General features: G+C 43.1%; 1 protein-coding gene across 2 annotated transcripts in view; it reads right to left on the bottom strand.

The window, feature by feature from the left end:
• The window catches only part of LOC123755354 (bestrophin-2), a 394,846-nt gene that overhangs the window by 69,397 nt on the left and 308,735 nt on the right, over positions 1 to 16,714 (bottom strand). Inside the window, exon 9 of one of the 2 annotated variants that reach the window (XM_069327625.1) lies at positions 10,105 to 10,228. The exons of the other annotated variant lie outside the window; for it this stretch is intronic. Coding sequence (XP_069183726.1) covers positions 10,105 to 10,228 — 124 coding nt within the window. The remainder of the gene's footprint in view (positions 1 to 10,104; positions 10,229 to 16,714) is intronic. 2 annotated transcript variants of the gene reach the window in all.

Raw genomic sequence — 16,714 nt, 5'->3', positions numbered from 1 at the left:
TCTCTCTCCCCCTACCGCTCCCTTGCTCTTTCTCTCTCTCTTTTGCTCTCTCACTTGCACTTGCCTGGACGCTCACACCTCAACAATGGCTCAGCCCCTCTCTCTAACCATGGACGCTCACGCCTCAACAATGGCCCAGCCTCTCTCTAACCATGGATGCTCATGCCTCAACAATGGCTCAGCCCTCTCTCTAACCATGGATGCTCACACCTCAGCAATGGCTCAGCCCTCTCTTTAACCTTTAACATGCTAGGGGTATAATATCCTTTCTTCCCCACAGGCGCATGTAATTTTGAAAAAAAAAAAAATATTTTTTCTTCCTAACCTGTTAATTTGTGTTCACTGATCACGGGAAAAATAATAAAAAAATCGAAAGTGGCATATATTGCCTGCTATAGGGTGGGGAAGTCTGGCAAATTATAGGCACTGACTCAGCATGCGTCCCAGGCGGTCTGCTGCTCGCCAGCTGTCAGGCCAGAGTTGCCACAAAGAGATAATTACCTAATTATTTCAATGTCTCTGATTGATTTTTCATAGTTTTTTGCTGTAATATTATTCAATAGTGTGTAGTTTGAAATATTTATATAATAAAATGAGTGAATCATTGCTGTACTCAAAAATATGGTGTGCATATTGTTGATTGAATTATGTTCATCAATCAGTGAACAAATACTTTGTCGGTTATTACACTATAAGCACAGGTAATATATAAGTATCTGCATGTTTTGTTCACTAAAACGAACCACTAAGTAGCTATTATGAGACAAAAAGTAACGAGGAGTGACCGCCGTGTACCAGCCAGCCACTCCCGCCCTCCCTTAACCCTTAAGGGAGGGCGACAGCAACTCCTCTACCGCCTGCGTCAAATCCGTCAACAAAACCCAGATGCGATTCATCAGTGCTTCGTTAGAGATGGACTGATAAAGGTAAGAAAAACCGCAGAGGGCAAAATGTTTACAATTACTAATGAAGAGAACCTCAACACTTTCCTCTCCCAGTGTGGTTTGTCTCACCTTATTATCACTCCCAGTGAATTAACTTAATTAACCCCCTGTCAACTAGTGGGGCTAGGTATCCTAAGTCTCCTTGTTTCATTTTCTGACTTAATTTTTAACTTACTCTTAACTAGTCATTTACTGAAATTATTTAATTGAGTGCATTAATAGTTCTTCAGGTCTTATTAATTATACAGTCATAACTGAACTATTTATAGTTAATAATCATTAGCTTAAATTTGCCTATGTTTATTATTCAACTTTTCTTTGATTTCATTTATTACCTAGGTTGCCTAGCCTCGCCATGCTCCCTTACTCCATTGTACCCCTGGCTTTGCCTGCATCTCAAATTGCAAATTGTTACTTACAGTGTACCTGAGAGTACTTGTAAGCAATCTACCTCATTTTTCATTTTTGCTCAATTTGTTTTTGTATTGCTTAGTCTTGTTTATATTTTGTTTTGTATTTCTATATCTTTTGTTTTGTATAGTCCATGTTTATATGTTTTTTCTTTAATCTCATTTATTACCTAGGTTGCCTAGCCTAGCCATACTCCCTTACTCCATTGTACCCCTGTAAGCCCCTTGTAAGCTACTTTTTTTTTTTTTTTTTTTTGTTATTCATTTTGTGTTTGTTTTGTACAGTATTGTGTACATATTTTTCCCTATTTTATAGCTTATTTCTACCTTGTAATTTGCCTTTCTTTCCTTGTTTTTCCTGCAATAAGCTTTTTTTATGCAGACAAGTATAGACCCAGAACTTAACCTCTTATCCACTATCTATGACATTAATTACTTTAATGATCTAAATGACGATTCAACGATTCTTCGCGGCAAAGGATCGTATTCCAGGGACCATAGGATTAAGGACTTGCCCGAAACGCTACGCGTACTAGTGGCTGTACAAGAATGTAACAACTCTTGTATATATCTCAAAAAAAAAAAAAAATAAAAAATAAATAAATTGCAGATATTTTGCAGCACATGATGTAAACAATGTATTAACTCAATCACAATATCTCTGTAATCAATTTGAACGTTAGATTCCTAGGTAAACACTTCGATGATGTTAGTGCCTTGATTGAAACTATTGACAACAAATTCTCTTTTATTATACTTACTGAAACATGGTTGAAAGAGGATACTACTCAACTCTTTAACATGCCTAACTACTCAGCAATTCACAACTGTCATCAACTTCAGAGAGGTGGTGGCACTGCTCTTTACTACCACCAAGAACTAACATGCTTAAAAGAAATTAGAACTAGAGACTGCTATGGGGAGTATATCTTCGCCAGCTTCAGAGTCAAGGGTGCCGAGTCTGTCCTGTCTGTGGGTGCAGTTTATAGAATTCCTAACACTGATGTGTCCGAATTCAACTCAAACCTTAGAAATCTAATACTTGATAACAGACTGAACAAAAACCACCTAATTATCGCAGGGGACTTTAATATTGACCTCTGCGAGCCAGAACACCCTACTGCTGTTAGCTTCCTCAACTGTATGAATTCCTGCTTCCTCATACCCTTAATCACTAGACCTACTAGAATCACTGATAGCACTGCCACGACTCTAGATCACATCTGGACAAACATAACCTCTCCGCTTACTTCAGGTATAATCACCGATAGCACTACAGACCATTACCCCACATTTCTCTTAACTAACATTAGCAAACCACCTCTTGAGTCAAGAGAGATACGTTTTAGACTGCACAATGAAACTGCTATAGACAATTTTATAACTGCTGTTGATAATGTCAACTGGGAGTCCGAGTTAGGTAACATAGAGGACATCAACCTAGCAGTGCAATCTTTTCTTCAAAAAACTCTTAGCCTTTATAATACCCACTGTCCTATGCTTACAAAACAAGTCACAACCAAAAGGCTTAACAATCCCTGGCTTACAAAGGGAATACTTAAATCTATTAATAAAAAACATGACCTTGAGAAGAAGTATAGGTTAGGAATTGTCTCCAAAGAATTCTCAAAGAATTACTCATTATTGCTATCTAAGATAATTAGACGAGCCAAAACTAAATACTACGAAGATAAATTTACCCAAATAAAGAGCAACATTAAACAAACTTGGAGCACAATTTCACAAACATTGGGATCAAAGAAGTCTTTAAATAACAAACCGACTCTTCTGTCTAATAACGATGGTCAGCTTTCAGCCTTTGATGCTGCTATTGAGTGCAATAGGTTCTTCTCTTCCATTGGCTCATCCCTTGCAAATGATATTCCATCTTCCAGTACTGACATTAAGGACTATCTTAATGGTAACTATCAGGTAACTATCCACAGTCTCTGTACCTAAAGCCTATTAATTCCACTGACGTCAATGAGATAATCCTTTCCCTTAAAACCAAGTCTGGTGCCCTTGAGGAGATACCAACTTTAATTTACAAAAAAGCCTCCAGATCTTTAGCCCCTGCTATTGCTTTGCTCTTCAACAAGTCACTTGAACTTCAAACCTTTCCAGATATTCTAAAAAAAGCGAGAGTAACGCCTGTCCACAAATGTAGTGATCTCACAGATGTTAACAACTACAGACCTATATCAATCCTGCCAAACTTGTCAAAAATTTTTGAAAAACTAATCTATAAGCAGCTTTACTCATATCTAGCCAAACTCAATATACTTAGCCCTTGCCAATATGGCTTCAGACCCAAAAAAAGCACTAACGATGCACTTATTAGTATGCTTAACTCGATTCATACAGCTCTTGATAAAAATGAGTTCCCTGTTGGGTTATTTGTGGACCTGCGTAAAGCTTTTGATACTGTCAACCACCAAAACCTCCTTCTTAAATTACATCATTATGGAGTCAGAGGACACTCCCTACAATACCTCAAATCCTACCTTACTGACAGGCTCCAATATGTTTCTGTGAATAATACAATTTCTCCCACCCTACCCATCAACATTGGTGTTCCTCAGGGCAGCATACTTGGCCCTCTCCTCTTTCTCATCTACATTAATGACCTTCCAAATGCCTCCCAATACCTCAAACCAATTCTATTTGCTGACGACACAACCTTCATTTACTCCAGTCCTGACCCCCTTGCTCTAAATGCCACAGTAAATACTGAGCTTAATAAAGTCCATATTTGGCTAACTGCCAACAAACTCACCCTTAACATTGACAAAACTTTCTATATTCTGTTTGGCAATAAATCCTCTAATCAAATAAATCTCAAAATAAACAATACCCAAATTTGTAACAAATTAGATGGCAAATTCCTTGGCATTCTCATTGACCACAAGCTGAATTTCCAGGGACACATTCTAAATATATCAAAAAAAGTTTAAAAAACTGTGGGCATTCTTTCTAAGATCAGATATTATGTACCACGCCCTGCCCTGGTGACTCTCTATTACTCCCTTAACTATCCATATCTCAACTATGGTATTTGTGCTTGGGGCTCTACTACCCAAAATCACTTACGTCCTCTAATTACTCAACACAAAGCTGCTATTAGGACAATATCCAACTCTGGCCCCAGACATCACTCGGTACCCCTACTCAAATCTCTGAATATGTTAGACATTAAGTCACTGCACATTCTCTCATGTGTATTATACATATATAAAACGCTAAACTATAATGCCAATCCTGATCTCAAAAGCTTCATAGAAGGTTGTAACAGAACCCATGAGCACCACACCAGAAATAAAGACAGTTTTGATATTCCTAGAGTACGACTTAATCAAACTAGAAATGCTCTACAAATCAAGGGGCCCAGAATGTGGAATGACCTTCCCAACCATGTTAAAGACTGTACCTCTCTCAACCAGTTTAAGTTAAAACGAAGCTATACCTAATAAATTCCCTGCAACCTACCTTACCCTTCTATTGTCAACCAATGTCTGTTTTATTTTTTAAAGAGCGCTGTTTGTCGACATTATTGTATTTGTGCTGCTTTTTCATCTATGTTTTCATTTCTTGTTTTCATTTTACTCATTATGCTCAATTAGTATTAAGCGTGTCATTTAAGTTTATCATGCCCGAAACGCTTTGCGTAATAGTGGCTTTAGGCATTGTATGTACTAGCTCTACCTATAAGTCAACCAATCTTTGTAAAAATTTATTGTATGTATGTACCTTACCTAAATAAACATTTTATTTTATTTTTTTTATTTTAAATGGCGCATAGCTATATACCATTTGACACCCACAGGCGCATACCAAAAAAAAAAAATAATAATTTTTTCTTCCTAACCTGTTAATTTGTGTTCACTGATCACGGGAAAAATAATAAAAAAAATCGTAAGTGACATATATTGCCCACAATAGGGCGGGGAAGTGTGGCAAAAATCAGGCGCTGACTGAGCGTGTGTCCCTGGCGGTCTATTGATCGCCAGCTGTCAGGCCAGAGTTTCCACAAAGAGATAATTACCTAATTATTTCAATATCTCTGATTGATTTTTCGTAGTTTTTTTGCTGTAATATTAAATAGTGTGTAGTGTGATATATTTATATAATAAAATGAGTGAATCATCGCTGTACTCAAAAATATGGTGTGCATATTGTTGATTCAATTATGTTCATCAAACTGAACAAATACTTTGTCGGTTATTACACTATATACACAGGTTATATATAAGTATCTGCATGTTTTGTTCACCATGACGAACCACTAAGTTGGTATGCTGAGTGGCAGTGGAGGGCAGTGACTGGTTGCCACTGGCTGCCACTCCCTCCCTCACCTCACCTCACCGGACTTGCCACCATTCTCCACCCACCATACTGTTTTTGCTTTTATATACTGACATAATACATAAGTATTTACATGTTTTGTTCACCATAACTGTACATCTAAGCTTGTATGGTGAGTAAAGGCATAAAGACGTAGCTACTCACACAGTCAGCTGGTGGTGGCCGCCCTCAAGGCCAGACACACTAATATTTCTCCTCCAACAATACTGTGTGGTGTTATTATGCTATATACACACATTATATATAAATATCTACCTGTTTTATTCACCATACTTGTACAAATAAACTGGTATGGTGCCCAAAGACCATCGTGGTCATCAGTAAACAACATGATAAGTCCTGCAGACGACGCTCCTCCCTCACCAAAATGGCGGCTCCCAACCTCCTAGTCTCGCTGTTATCTCACACTATACACACGTTATATATAAGTATCTACATTTGTGTTCACCATAGCGAACCACTAAGCTGGTATGGTGAGGGCAGTCAATAAAAGGTGGCCACACACACTCAAAAGACAACGCCACCATCCTCCCTCCCACAGCATTACTCCTCCCTCCATGGAGCACAGCGCCAAATATCACCACAATCCTGCTATTATCAGAGCCCTGGTCAGTTTTATCACAGTCAGGGGTCTTCTGTAATAATATCATCGCTACATAATAGCATGAACAAGTATATTATGGCATTTTTAGGCGATGCTGTGGTCACAAGCTGAACAGCAGTGCTGTTAGCTCATGCTGCGTGCATCAGGCTTGGTTGCTCACTCAATACTGAGGCCAATAACACCCGGGAGTTTGGCCCACGATTTTAAAAAAAAAAATGGCGTCTGTTTACAAGAGCCCTGATGAAGGTGTGGTGAGGCCGTTGTATCCGCGGGCCGTTTAAATCTTGCGTAGTACTCCAAAGCATCACATGATGCGATGCGCAATTTACTGCAAGTCGGTCAAAGCATCATATGATGCGATGCGCAATTGAAGGGTTAAGTCATCTGACTCACCCACATTCTCCTCCCACAATACTGTTTTTGCTATAATTCACTATATACAGACATTATATACAAGTATCTACATGTTTTGTTCACCATAACTGTACATCTAAGCTTGTATGGTGAGTAAAGGCACAAAGACGTAGGACCTCACACAGTCAGCTGATGGCTGCCGCCCTCAAGGCCAGACACACTAATATTTCTCCTCCAACAATACTGTGTGGTGTTATTACGCTATATACACACATTATATAGAAATATCTACCTGTTTTATTCACCATACTTGTACAAATAAACTGTTATGGTGCCCAAAGACCATCGTGGTAACCAGTAAACAACACCATCATCTGTACGGTGGCGTCATGCAGACGATGCCACCGCCCTCACCAAAATGGCGGCTCCAAACCTTCTCTTGCTGTTTATACCCTCTATACACACGTTATATATAAGTATCTACATTTGTGTTCACCATAGCGAACCACTAAGATGGTATGCTGAGTGCAGTCAATAAAAGGTGGCCACACATAGTCAGAAGACATCGCCACCACCCTCCCTCCCACAGCATTACTCCTCCCTCCATGGCGCACAGCACTAAATATCACCACAATCCTGCTATTAACAGAACCCTGGTCAGTTTTATCACAGTCAGGGGTCTTCTGTAATAATATCATCGCTACATAATAGCATGAACAAGTATATTTTGGCATTTTTAGGCGATGCTGTGGTCACAAGCTGAACAGCAGTGCTGTTAGCTCATGCTGTGTGCATCAGGCTTGGTTGCTCATTCAATACTGAGGCCAATAACACCCAGAAGTTTGGCCCACGATTTTTTTAAAAAATGGCGTCTGTTTAGAAGAGCCCTGATGAAGGTGTGGTGAACCCCGTGTATCCGCGGGCCGTTTAAATCTTGCGTAGTACTCTAACACGTCATATGACGTGCTGTGCAGTTGACTGGAACAACGTGCAACACGTCATATGATGTGATGCGCACTTTAAGGGATAACCCTCAAACCGCTAGGGGCCCAAATGGAATTCACACCCAGGTGCAACAAAAAAAAAATCCAAAAAATTCTTTTGTCTTATAGAAGTGTTCATTTTTGTTTCCTGATCACAGAAAAATAACAAAAAAATCGTAGGTGGCATATTTTAGCCGCAATAGGGTAGGGAAGTGTGGCGAAAAAGGGGCATTGACAGAGCCATCGCCAGACGAGGTCTACTCCATTCGAGCTGTCAGGTGGCAGTTGCCACAAATATATTATTACTTAATTATTTCAATGTCTCTGATTTTTTCTTAGATTTTTTGCAGTAATATTATTCCATACAGTGAATTGTGGTATATTTATATAATAAAATGTGTGAACCATCGCTGTACTCAAAATTATGGTGTGCTAATTAATGATTCAATTATTATGTTCATAAAACAATAAACAAATAGTTTTGCTGTTGTTACACTATATACACAGGTTATATATAAGTATCTGCATGTTTTGTTCACCGTAACGAACTACTAAGTTGGTCTTGTGAGTCAAAAAGCAACGAGGAGTGACCGCCACACACCAGCGAGCCACTCACTGCCACTCCCTCCCTCAACACCACCTCACTCGCCCTCATTCTCCTCCCACAATACTGTTTTTGCATTTATTCACTATACACAGACGTTATATATTTACATATTTACATGTTTTGTTCACCATAACTGTACATCTAAGCTGGTATGGGGAGTAAAGGCACAAAGACATAGCTATTCATACAGTCAGCTGATCGGCGGCCGCCCTAAAGGCCAGACGCACTAATATTTCTCCTCCAACAATATTGTGGTGTTATTACGCTATATACACACATTATATATAAGTATCTACCTGTTTTATTCACCATACCTGTCCAAATAAGCTGGTATGGTGCCCAAAGACCATAGTGGCCATCAGTAAACAATATGACAAGTCGTGCAGACGACGCTCCTCTCTCACCAAAATGGCAGCTCCCAACCTACTCCTCTTGCTGTTATCTCACACTATACACATGTTATATATAAGTACCTACATTTGTGTTCACCATAGTGAACCACTAAGCTGGTATGGTGAGTGCAGTCAATAAATAGTGGCCACACACAGTCAGAAGACGACACCACAACCCTCCCTCCACAGCCTTACTCCTCCCTCCATGGAGCACAGCGCTAAATATCACCACAATCCTGCTATTATCAGAATCCTGGTCAGTTTTATCACAGTCAGGGGTCTTCAGTAATACTGAAGAAGTGATAGTAATACTATCACTGCTAAATAATAGTATCATATATATTATGGCATTTGTAGGCGATGCTGTGGTCACAAGCTGAACAGCGGTGCTGTGAGCTCATGCTGCGTGCGCCAGCCTTGGTGGCTTGCTCAATACCGATGCTCTAACACCCAAGAATGTTGGCCTGGATTTTTTTTCTAGGTGGCATCTGGCAACTGTCGGTTGTGGCTGTACTATAGCTGCCCCTACCCCAGGAAGGGCATTTAAATTATAACGCCAGACATGAAATCATATATATATGATGTGCAGTTTCGGTTTTGTCACCGATATGTATATATATGATTTGTGTGGTTTAAGGGCTAACCATGGATGCTCATGCCTCAACAATGGTTCAGCCCCTCTCTCTCTAACCATGAATGCTTACAACTCATCAATGGTTAAGCCCCTCTCTCTAACCATGGATGCTCACGCCTCAACAATAGCTCAGCCCCTCTAACCATGGATGTTCATGCCTCAACAATGCCTCAACAATTTTTTTTAATCAACACTGTTTGTCAACCTATTGTATTTGTGCTGCTTTTTCAGTCATGTTTCCCCTTTTTTTTATCTTTATTTGTATTTGTTTTCAACACTTTTTATTCTTTATGCTCAATTAGTATTAAGTTCTAGATATTAATGTTTTTCTTGCCCGAAACGCATTGCGTAATAGTGGCTTTAGGCATTGTATGTACTAGCTCTATCTTTATATCAATCCATTAATGTAACATCACTTGTATGTATGTACCTTACCTGAATAAACATATTTATTTATTTATTTATTTAATGGCTCAGCCCTCTCTCTAACCATGGATGTTCATGCCTCAACAATGGCTCAGCCCTCTCTCTAATCATGGATGCTCACGCCTCAATAACTCTCTCTTCATGTCTTCCTTATTTTCATTTAATGCGTCTTGCTCATTTTATATTTTTACTGTTTATAAATCTTACTTCTCCTTTATTAATTTATATATTACAGTTTATACTTTTCTTGTTTTCTATAATTTAAAAAGTTTTAAAAGATATTTAAAATATCATAAGACATGCAAGGGTATCATGAAGAGGAAATGTTGATACAAGATTTGCCTGTAGGATTATGTGATATTATGTGACAGATGCTTGTTCTACTTGCCTGTATTTTGAAAAAGGCGGTTGTGCAGGATTGACATAACAGAACTCTTCCTCCCAGATGATCCCACTGAGCGTGCCGATTCACGCCTCTTGAAGATCAACCCAGAGCTTGCATTTTCATCTTCCTGATTAATATAACAGACACCAATGAGTAAAAAACCAGTGATGAATGTAATGAAATGCCATTTTCTGGATGGGCCCAGGAGGCTCCCTGGAGTTATTGGACTGATATGCAATATATTAGTCATGGGCATCAGTCAATTGGAGATCAGCCTACTGGGGACCACGAGCCAGAACCTAGCCCGCTCAGAGAGGCAAAGAGAGGAATGGCCTATGGAAATCCTCTTGTTCTTAAGAGTATTCCATGTCTGCCATCGACCAGGGTTAGAACCCAGAGAGGTAGGTATTACAAAACAGACCCCACATGGTAAGAAAATTGCAACCGAAGACCGAACAGCGAGGCAGAATTCCCCCCAACCTAAAACAAGCAAACAAGCAAATCTCACACCCCACCGCCGCACTGCTTATCTTCCTCCCCCTCCCCGGGAGCAGGGGGAGGGAAGGAAGCCCAGGACCCACTCATGCCATCTACTCAACAACACCCATTCAGAGGCTTAGCACCACAACAACACGAAAACCGCCAACCAGGAGGGTGGGAGGGTGCCAGGGAGCCTCTGAGGCTCACAGAAAATAGCATTTCATTACATTTAACTCTGGTTTTCTGTGGGGAGCCCCCTCTGGCTCCCTGGAGCTTCCTACCCAAAGACAAGTAAAAGAGGGATTTACCCGAGAGATGGCCACCACTCTCTCCTCAACTCAAAGTTGAGACAACTGGCTGTAACCTGCTACCCAAATGTTGACTAAATAATGGGCAGCCAATACCCTGTTCGACCTCCAAAATCCCCATGCCCAAATGTCAGCCCAAGACATGTTGCCGAAGACAGCAGCCAAAGCAGCAAACTTATGAACATCATGGGCTCGAGGATAGAGTGCAGGCTGGCTAGACTTAATAACCCTGCAGACGAACTGGGAGACCCAAGCCCTGAAACAGGGAACGAGGGGAAACCGGATCAACCCAAAGTGCGTCTCTGGCCACCGACGCCGAAGACGTGCAAAAACGGCGAAGAGCCGCAACCGAACACAACACATGATGCACCCGCAACCTAACCAACCAATAATCAATGACCCAAGGGCCCCTCTGGAAAGCCGCCATCTCGTTCTTCACCAGGAAAGAAAGAGATGGCTGCAACCGAACAAAACGATCACCAGGACCGAAGGAGCAGAAACCCCTACGCCAGAGGAGAGCATGAAACTCACTCGCGATAAGAGATGGAGTCTCTCTATTTTGTTTTTTCTAGGTTTAGCAAAACATCTAAAGCAGAAAATGACCAGAGTATCGTCCTGGATGAAGAAGATATATGAAGAACATCCATCCTGGCTGAACTTCCCTTGAGGTCTTGAGATCTTCCAATGAGGTTATCTTGAGGTTATCTTGAGATGATTTCGGGGCTTTTTTTTAGTGTCCCCGCGGCCCGGTCCTCGACCAGGCCTCCACCCCCAGGAAGCAGCCCGTGACAGCTGACTAACTCCCAGGTACCTATTTACTGCTAGGTAACAGGGGCATTCAGGGCGAAAGAAACTTTGCCCATTTGTTTCTGCCTCGTGCGGGAATCGAACCCGCGCCACAGAATTACGAGTCCTGCGCGCTATCCACCAGGCTACGAGGCCCCTATTCATGATCACATGAATGAGAAATAAATCTCTCAAGGACCACCTGGTCTGAGCAGGTCTAAGACAGGAGACCCAGCCTGCATAGTCAAGGAGCTAGGTATGCAGCGGAACTAGCCTTCCAACCCTAACTTACCTGTGGAACAAGTTTTTGAATCCCCCATAGGTTTATTCTACAAGGTTTGAAGAGTTCTTAGAAGAGCCCCCACATGCCAAAGCCAAACCCTAGAGACCAATGCCAACAGAAAAAACCAGCGTTGAATGTAATGAAACGCCATTTTCTGGGTGAGCACTGGAGGCTCCCTGGAGCTTATCGGGCTAATGTATGTTATATTAGATCGGGACATTAGCTACGGAGTTCAGACCTACCAGGGACTAGCACAAGAACCTGGCCCCTTCAGAGAGATTCCAGGGAGCAATGGCCCTGGAAAACCCCCTTGTGTTTGGGGTTTTCCTTATCTGCCCTCGACCGGGGTTAGGCACCCAGAAAGGTAGGCATAACAAAACAAACCCCACATGGTAAAAAACTAAAACAAAAATACGAACAGAGAGGTAGAAACTTCCTACAATCCCAAGGAAACGAAGCAAACAAGCAAACATCACACTTTACTGCTGCACCGATCGTCCACGCAGCCCTCCGCGCCCCAAGAGGGGAAGGGGGGAGCCCCGGACCTACCGTGCCGGCTGCCTAGCTACAGTTCAGAAGCTAAGCTTCAACCAACGTGAAAAACCGTTGACCGGTGGGAGGGAGGGTTGCCAGGGAGCCTCCGGAGCTCACCCAGAAAATGGGGTTTCATTACATTCAACGCTGGTTTTCTGTGGGGAGCCCCTACGGCTCCCTGGAGCTTCATACCCAAAGAGAAAGAAAAGGAAGGGCTAACCCAGAAGGAGGCCGCCACAAACTCCTCAACGCGAAGCCGAGACAACAGGCTGCAACCTGCAACCCAAGGCAACAAGAATGCACAGGAGCAGACGCGCATAAATAATGGGCGGCCAAGAACCTGTGCGACCCTCAAATCCCTGCGCCCGAAATGAGCCCAAGACATCACCAACACAGCAGCAAAAGCTGCAAACCACCGAACAGCACGGGCGCAAGGACAGACCGCAGGCTGGAAGACTGAAAAACTCTGCAGACGACCTGGGAAACCCGAGCCCTGAAACAGGGAACTAGGGGAACCGGATCAACCAAAAGCGCATCCCCAGACACGGTACGCAGGTAACAGCAAAAAACGCAACCGGACAACACAGGATGCACCCCCGACCAAACCAATCAAGCATCAATAACCCAAGGACCCCTCTGGAAAGCAGCCATCTCGACCGTCGCCAGGACGGAGAAAGGCTGGAAACGTACAAACCTACCACCAGTATCAAAGAGCAGAAATCTGAACCGAAGGGGCTACTACAAACTGAGGAGAAGATAAGAAGGCACGGCACGACAGATAAGAACCAGGATGGCTCAGACGACGCATGAGCAGGCCGGAGGTGAAACAAAACATGAGAATGCGTACGAAACGGGGCAGATGTGACGTCCACCCCGAACGCATGCCGGAGCGGCTCCGCCAGTGCCGCACAAAGAGAGACGACAGTAAGAAACATCAAATAACTGTAGTCCTGAAAACCCAAGAAAGGACAAGACAACCCAATGTGAAAGAGAAGACAACCTACGAAGAGCAAGAAAAAGTGCATAAAAACACCAGGAACATCATACTGTCGCCAAGAAGAAGCTCCCAAGGTGGGACACCATCAACAAAGCCACCTGATCACCACAGAGATGGTGATACTCGCATCAAAATACCAGACGCGAAGTGCCAAGGAGAAGGCCGAACCAGTCACGAACAGGACTGATCTGGCCTGCCGAAAAAGGCGGAGCCGCGGGAAAAACGTCCCGGATTTGGACACCTGTCAAGCAGCGTCTGAAAATAAAGCTGGGCCGGCCACCAAGGAACCACAAGGACTACTTTCATGGGAATGGGCTCCAACCAAGCCAGAACCCAAAGTAACAGCTGGACCTGGAGAAGAGGAACGGATACCCCAACCTAGACAAGTCCTGCCAAAAAGCATCCACAGTGAACGCCTCGCAGGCGAGTAAGGGCGCCACATAAAACGGGCGACGCCTAGACCATGCCGACTCAAAGACATCCATGGCCAGGAGTCCATTCGTCCGGCAGAGCCAACAAAACGAGTTGGCAACGACTGGCCAATCCACGAACAGAGGAATGAACAGAGACAGCTGTCCGCCAGGACGCAGGACACACCCCGGACACGAACCTCACGGTTAGCCAAACCCTGAGAATCCAGCAAACGAGCCACTCTAAGGAACCAACCCCAAAGGTCAACACCTAAGAGAAACCCTGTGGTTCAGGCAAAGAACCGCCAAAGAACAGTCCGAATGGAGCTGAATGGTAGAGCACTGAATGACCCAAACCCTCCGAAGCACAAACCAGACAGCCACGAACTCCTGAACCGTGCTGTGTGCCCGACAGATGGACAGACCCCACCATCCCCGGCCGACCTGGTGAGCACTGGTCACAAACCCCAGCCGAGAGATGACCCGTCCATGAACACATCGAGCAAAGGCTCAGGGAGGTGCCAAGGCATGGAACCCCGAAACCCCAAAGAGGAGGCTGGTGAAACAGCACCAACACAAGATCCCCAGAGGAACGAACCCAAACGATTGCAAGAGAGACGGCAGGGGAGTCTCCGAAGAAACCAAACAGACGCCGAGGCCAAACCTGACCCGCGGGCAGACCAGCACGTCGAAGTTCAGACTCCCGTACAACTTGTTGACTTGAGCGGAAATTGAAACACTCATATGAAACTGAAGAAAGACAGTTAGAACAGAAAGCAATTCAGGAAATAAAGAAAAATCCAAAATATATTTTCTCATATGCGAAATCAAAAGCAAAAACCACTGCCAGTATTGGACCTATTCGTACAAGTGAAGGTTCATACACGGAGGATGACAAAGAAATTAGTGAAATCCTAAAAAAGCAGTATGAGGACATGTTTAGCACTCCAATAAACAACATGAAGGTGGAAGATCCAGACAACTTCTTTATGCGGGATATTCAAACCTCCTGTAAATATAACTGATAAAAACACGAGCGCACTAAATTTTGAGAGAGAAATTGAAAACATGCCTATGCACTCGGCCCCAGGTCCAGAATCATGGAATTAAATATTTATAAAGAAATGCAAAGTGCCGGTAGCACAGGCACTCAGTATAGTGTGGAGGAAGAGCTTGGACACGGGGGAGATACCAGATGCACTTAAAGTAGCAGACATAGCCCCTCTACACAAGGGAGGGAGCAAAGCATTGGCAAAGAATTATAGACCAGTTGCACTAACATCGCACATCATAAAAGTATTTGAGAGAGTGATTAGGAGTCAGGTCACCAATTTCATGGAGACTAATGACCTTCACAACCCAGGCCAACATGGATTTCGAGCGGGAAGATCGTGCCTCTCACAGCTACTTGAGCACTACGCCAAAGTCACTGAGGCATTAGAAGAAAAACAGAATGCTGATGTGATATACACGGATTTCGCAAAGGCTTTCGATAAATGTGACCATGGCGTGATAGCACACAAAATGAAGTCAATGGGAATAACCGGTAAAGTAGGACGCTGGATACTCAGTTTTCTGTCAAACAGGACTCGGCGAGTAACGGTCAACCATATAAAATCTAGTCCAAGTGCAGTTAAAAGCTCTGTACCTCAGGGTACAGTCCTTGCACCGCTGCTTTTCCTTATTCTCATATCAGATATAGACAAAAATACAAGTCACAGCTTCGTATCATCCTTTGCAGATGACACAAAAATCAGTATGAAAATTACCTCGGCTGAAGACATTGAAAAACTTCAAGCTGATATTAATAAAGTTTTCGACTGGGCACCAGAAAATACCATGATGTTTAACAGTGATAAATTCCAGGTACTCAGGTACGGTAAAAATGAGGACCTTAAACATAATACAGAGTACAAAACACAATCAAATGTACCCATAGTAGGAAAACAGCATGTAAAGGATTTGGGAAGAATAATGTCTGACGACCTAACGTTTAGGGAGCATAACCAAGCAAATATTGCGACAGCCAGAAAAATGATAGGATGGATTACGAGAACTTTCAAATCCAGGGATCCCATCACAATGGTTGTACTCTTCAAGTCACTTGTGTTGTCCCGTCTTGAGTACTGCTCAGTACTCACTTCCCCCTTCAGAGCAGGAGAGATTGCTGAAATAGAGGGAATACAGAGAACATATACAGCACGCATAGACGCAATAAAGCACCTGAATTATTGGGATCGTCTCAAAGCCCTCCAAATGTACTCACTAGAAAGAAGACGAGAGAGATATCATAATATACACCTGGAAGATACTGGAGGGCCAAGTACCAAATCTACACAGTAAAATAACAACGTACTGGAGTGAACGATATGGAAGAAAATGTAGAATAGAGCCAGTGAAGAGCAGAGGTGCCATAGGTACAATCAGAGAACACTGTATAAACATCAGAGGTCCGCGGTTGTTCAACGTCCTTCCAGCAAGCATAAGAAATATTGCCGGAACAACCGTGGACATTTTCAAGAGGAAACTAGATTTATTCCTCCAAGGAGTGCCGGACCAACCGGGCTGTGGTGGGTATGTGGGCCTGCGGGCTGCTCCAAGCAACAGCCTAGTGGACCAAACTCTCACAAGTCAAGCCTGGCCTCGGGCCGGACTTGGGGAGTAGACGAACTCCCAGAACCCCATCAACCAGGTATCAACCAGGTAACACTTCTGGAGGGAAGGACAAGGAGCGGCCCAAGAGCCCTAAACATGGCCCAGCCAGGTCCGAACCCAGGACGGAAACATATGGAATGCCCTCAAGATCACCAGGAAA

This window comes from Procambarus clarkii, chromosome 20, assembly GCF_040958095.1.
Source record: "Procambarus clarkii isolate CNS0578487 chromosome 20, FALCON_Pclarkii_2.0, whole genome shotgun sequence".
Classification (NCBI taxonomy): Eukaryota; Metazoa; Arthropoda; class Malacostraca; order Decapoda; family Cambaridae; genus Procambarus; species Procambarus clarkii.
This window is presented reverse-complemented; position numbering and strand designations above follow the sequence as displayed.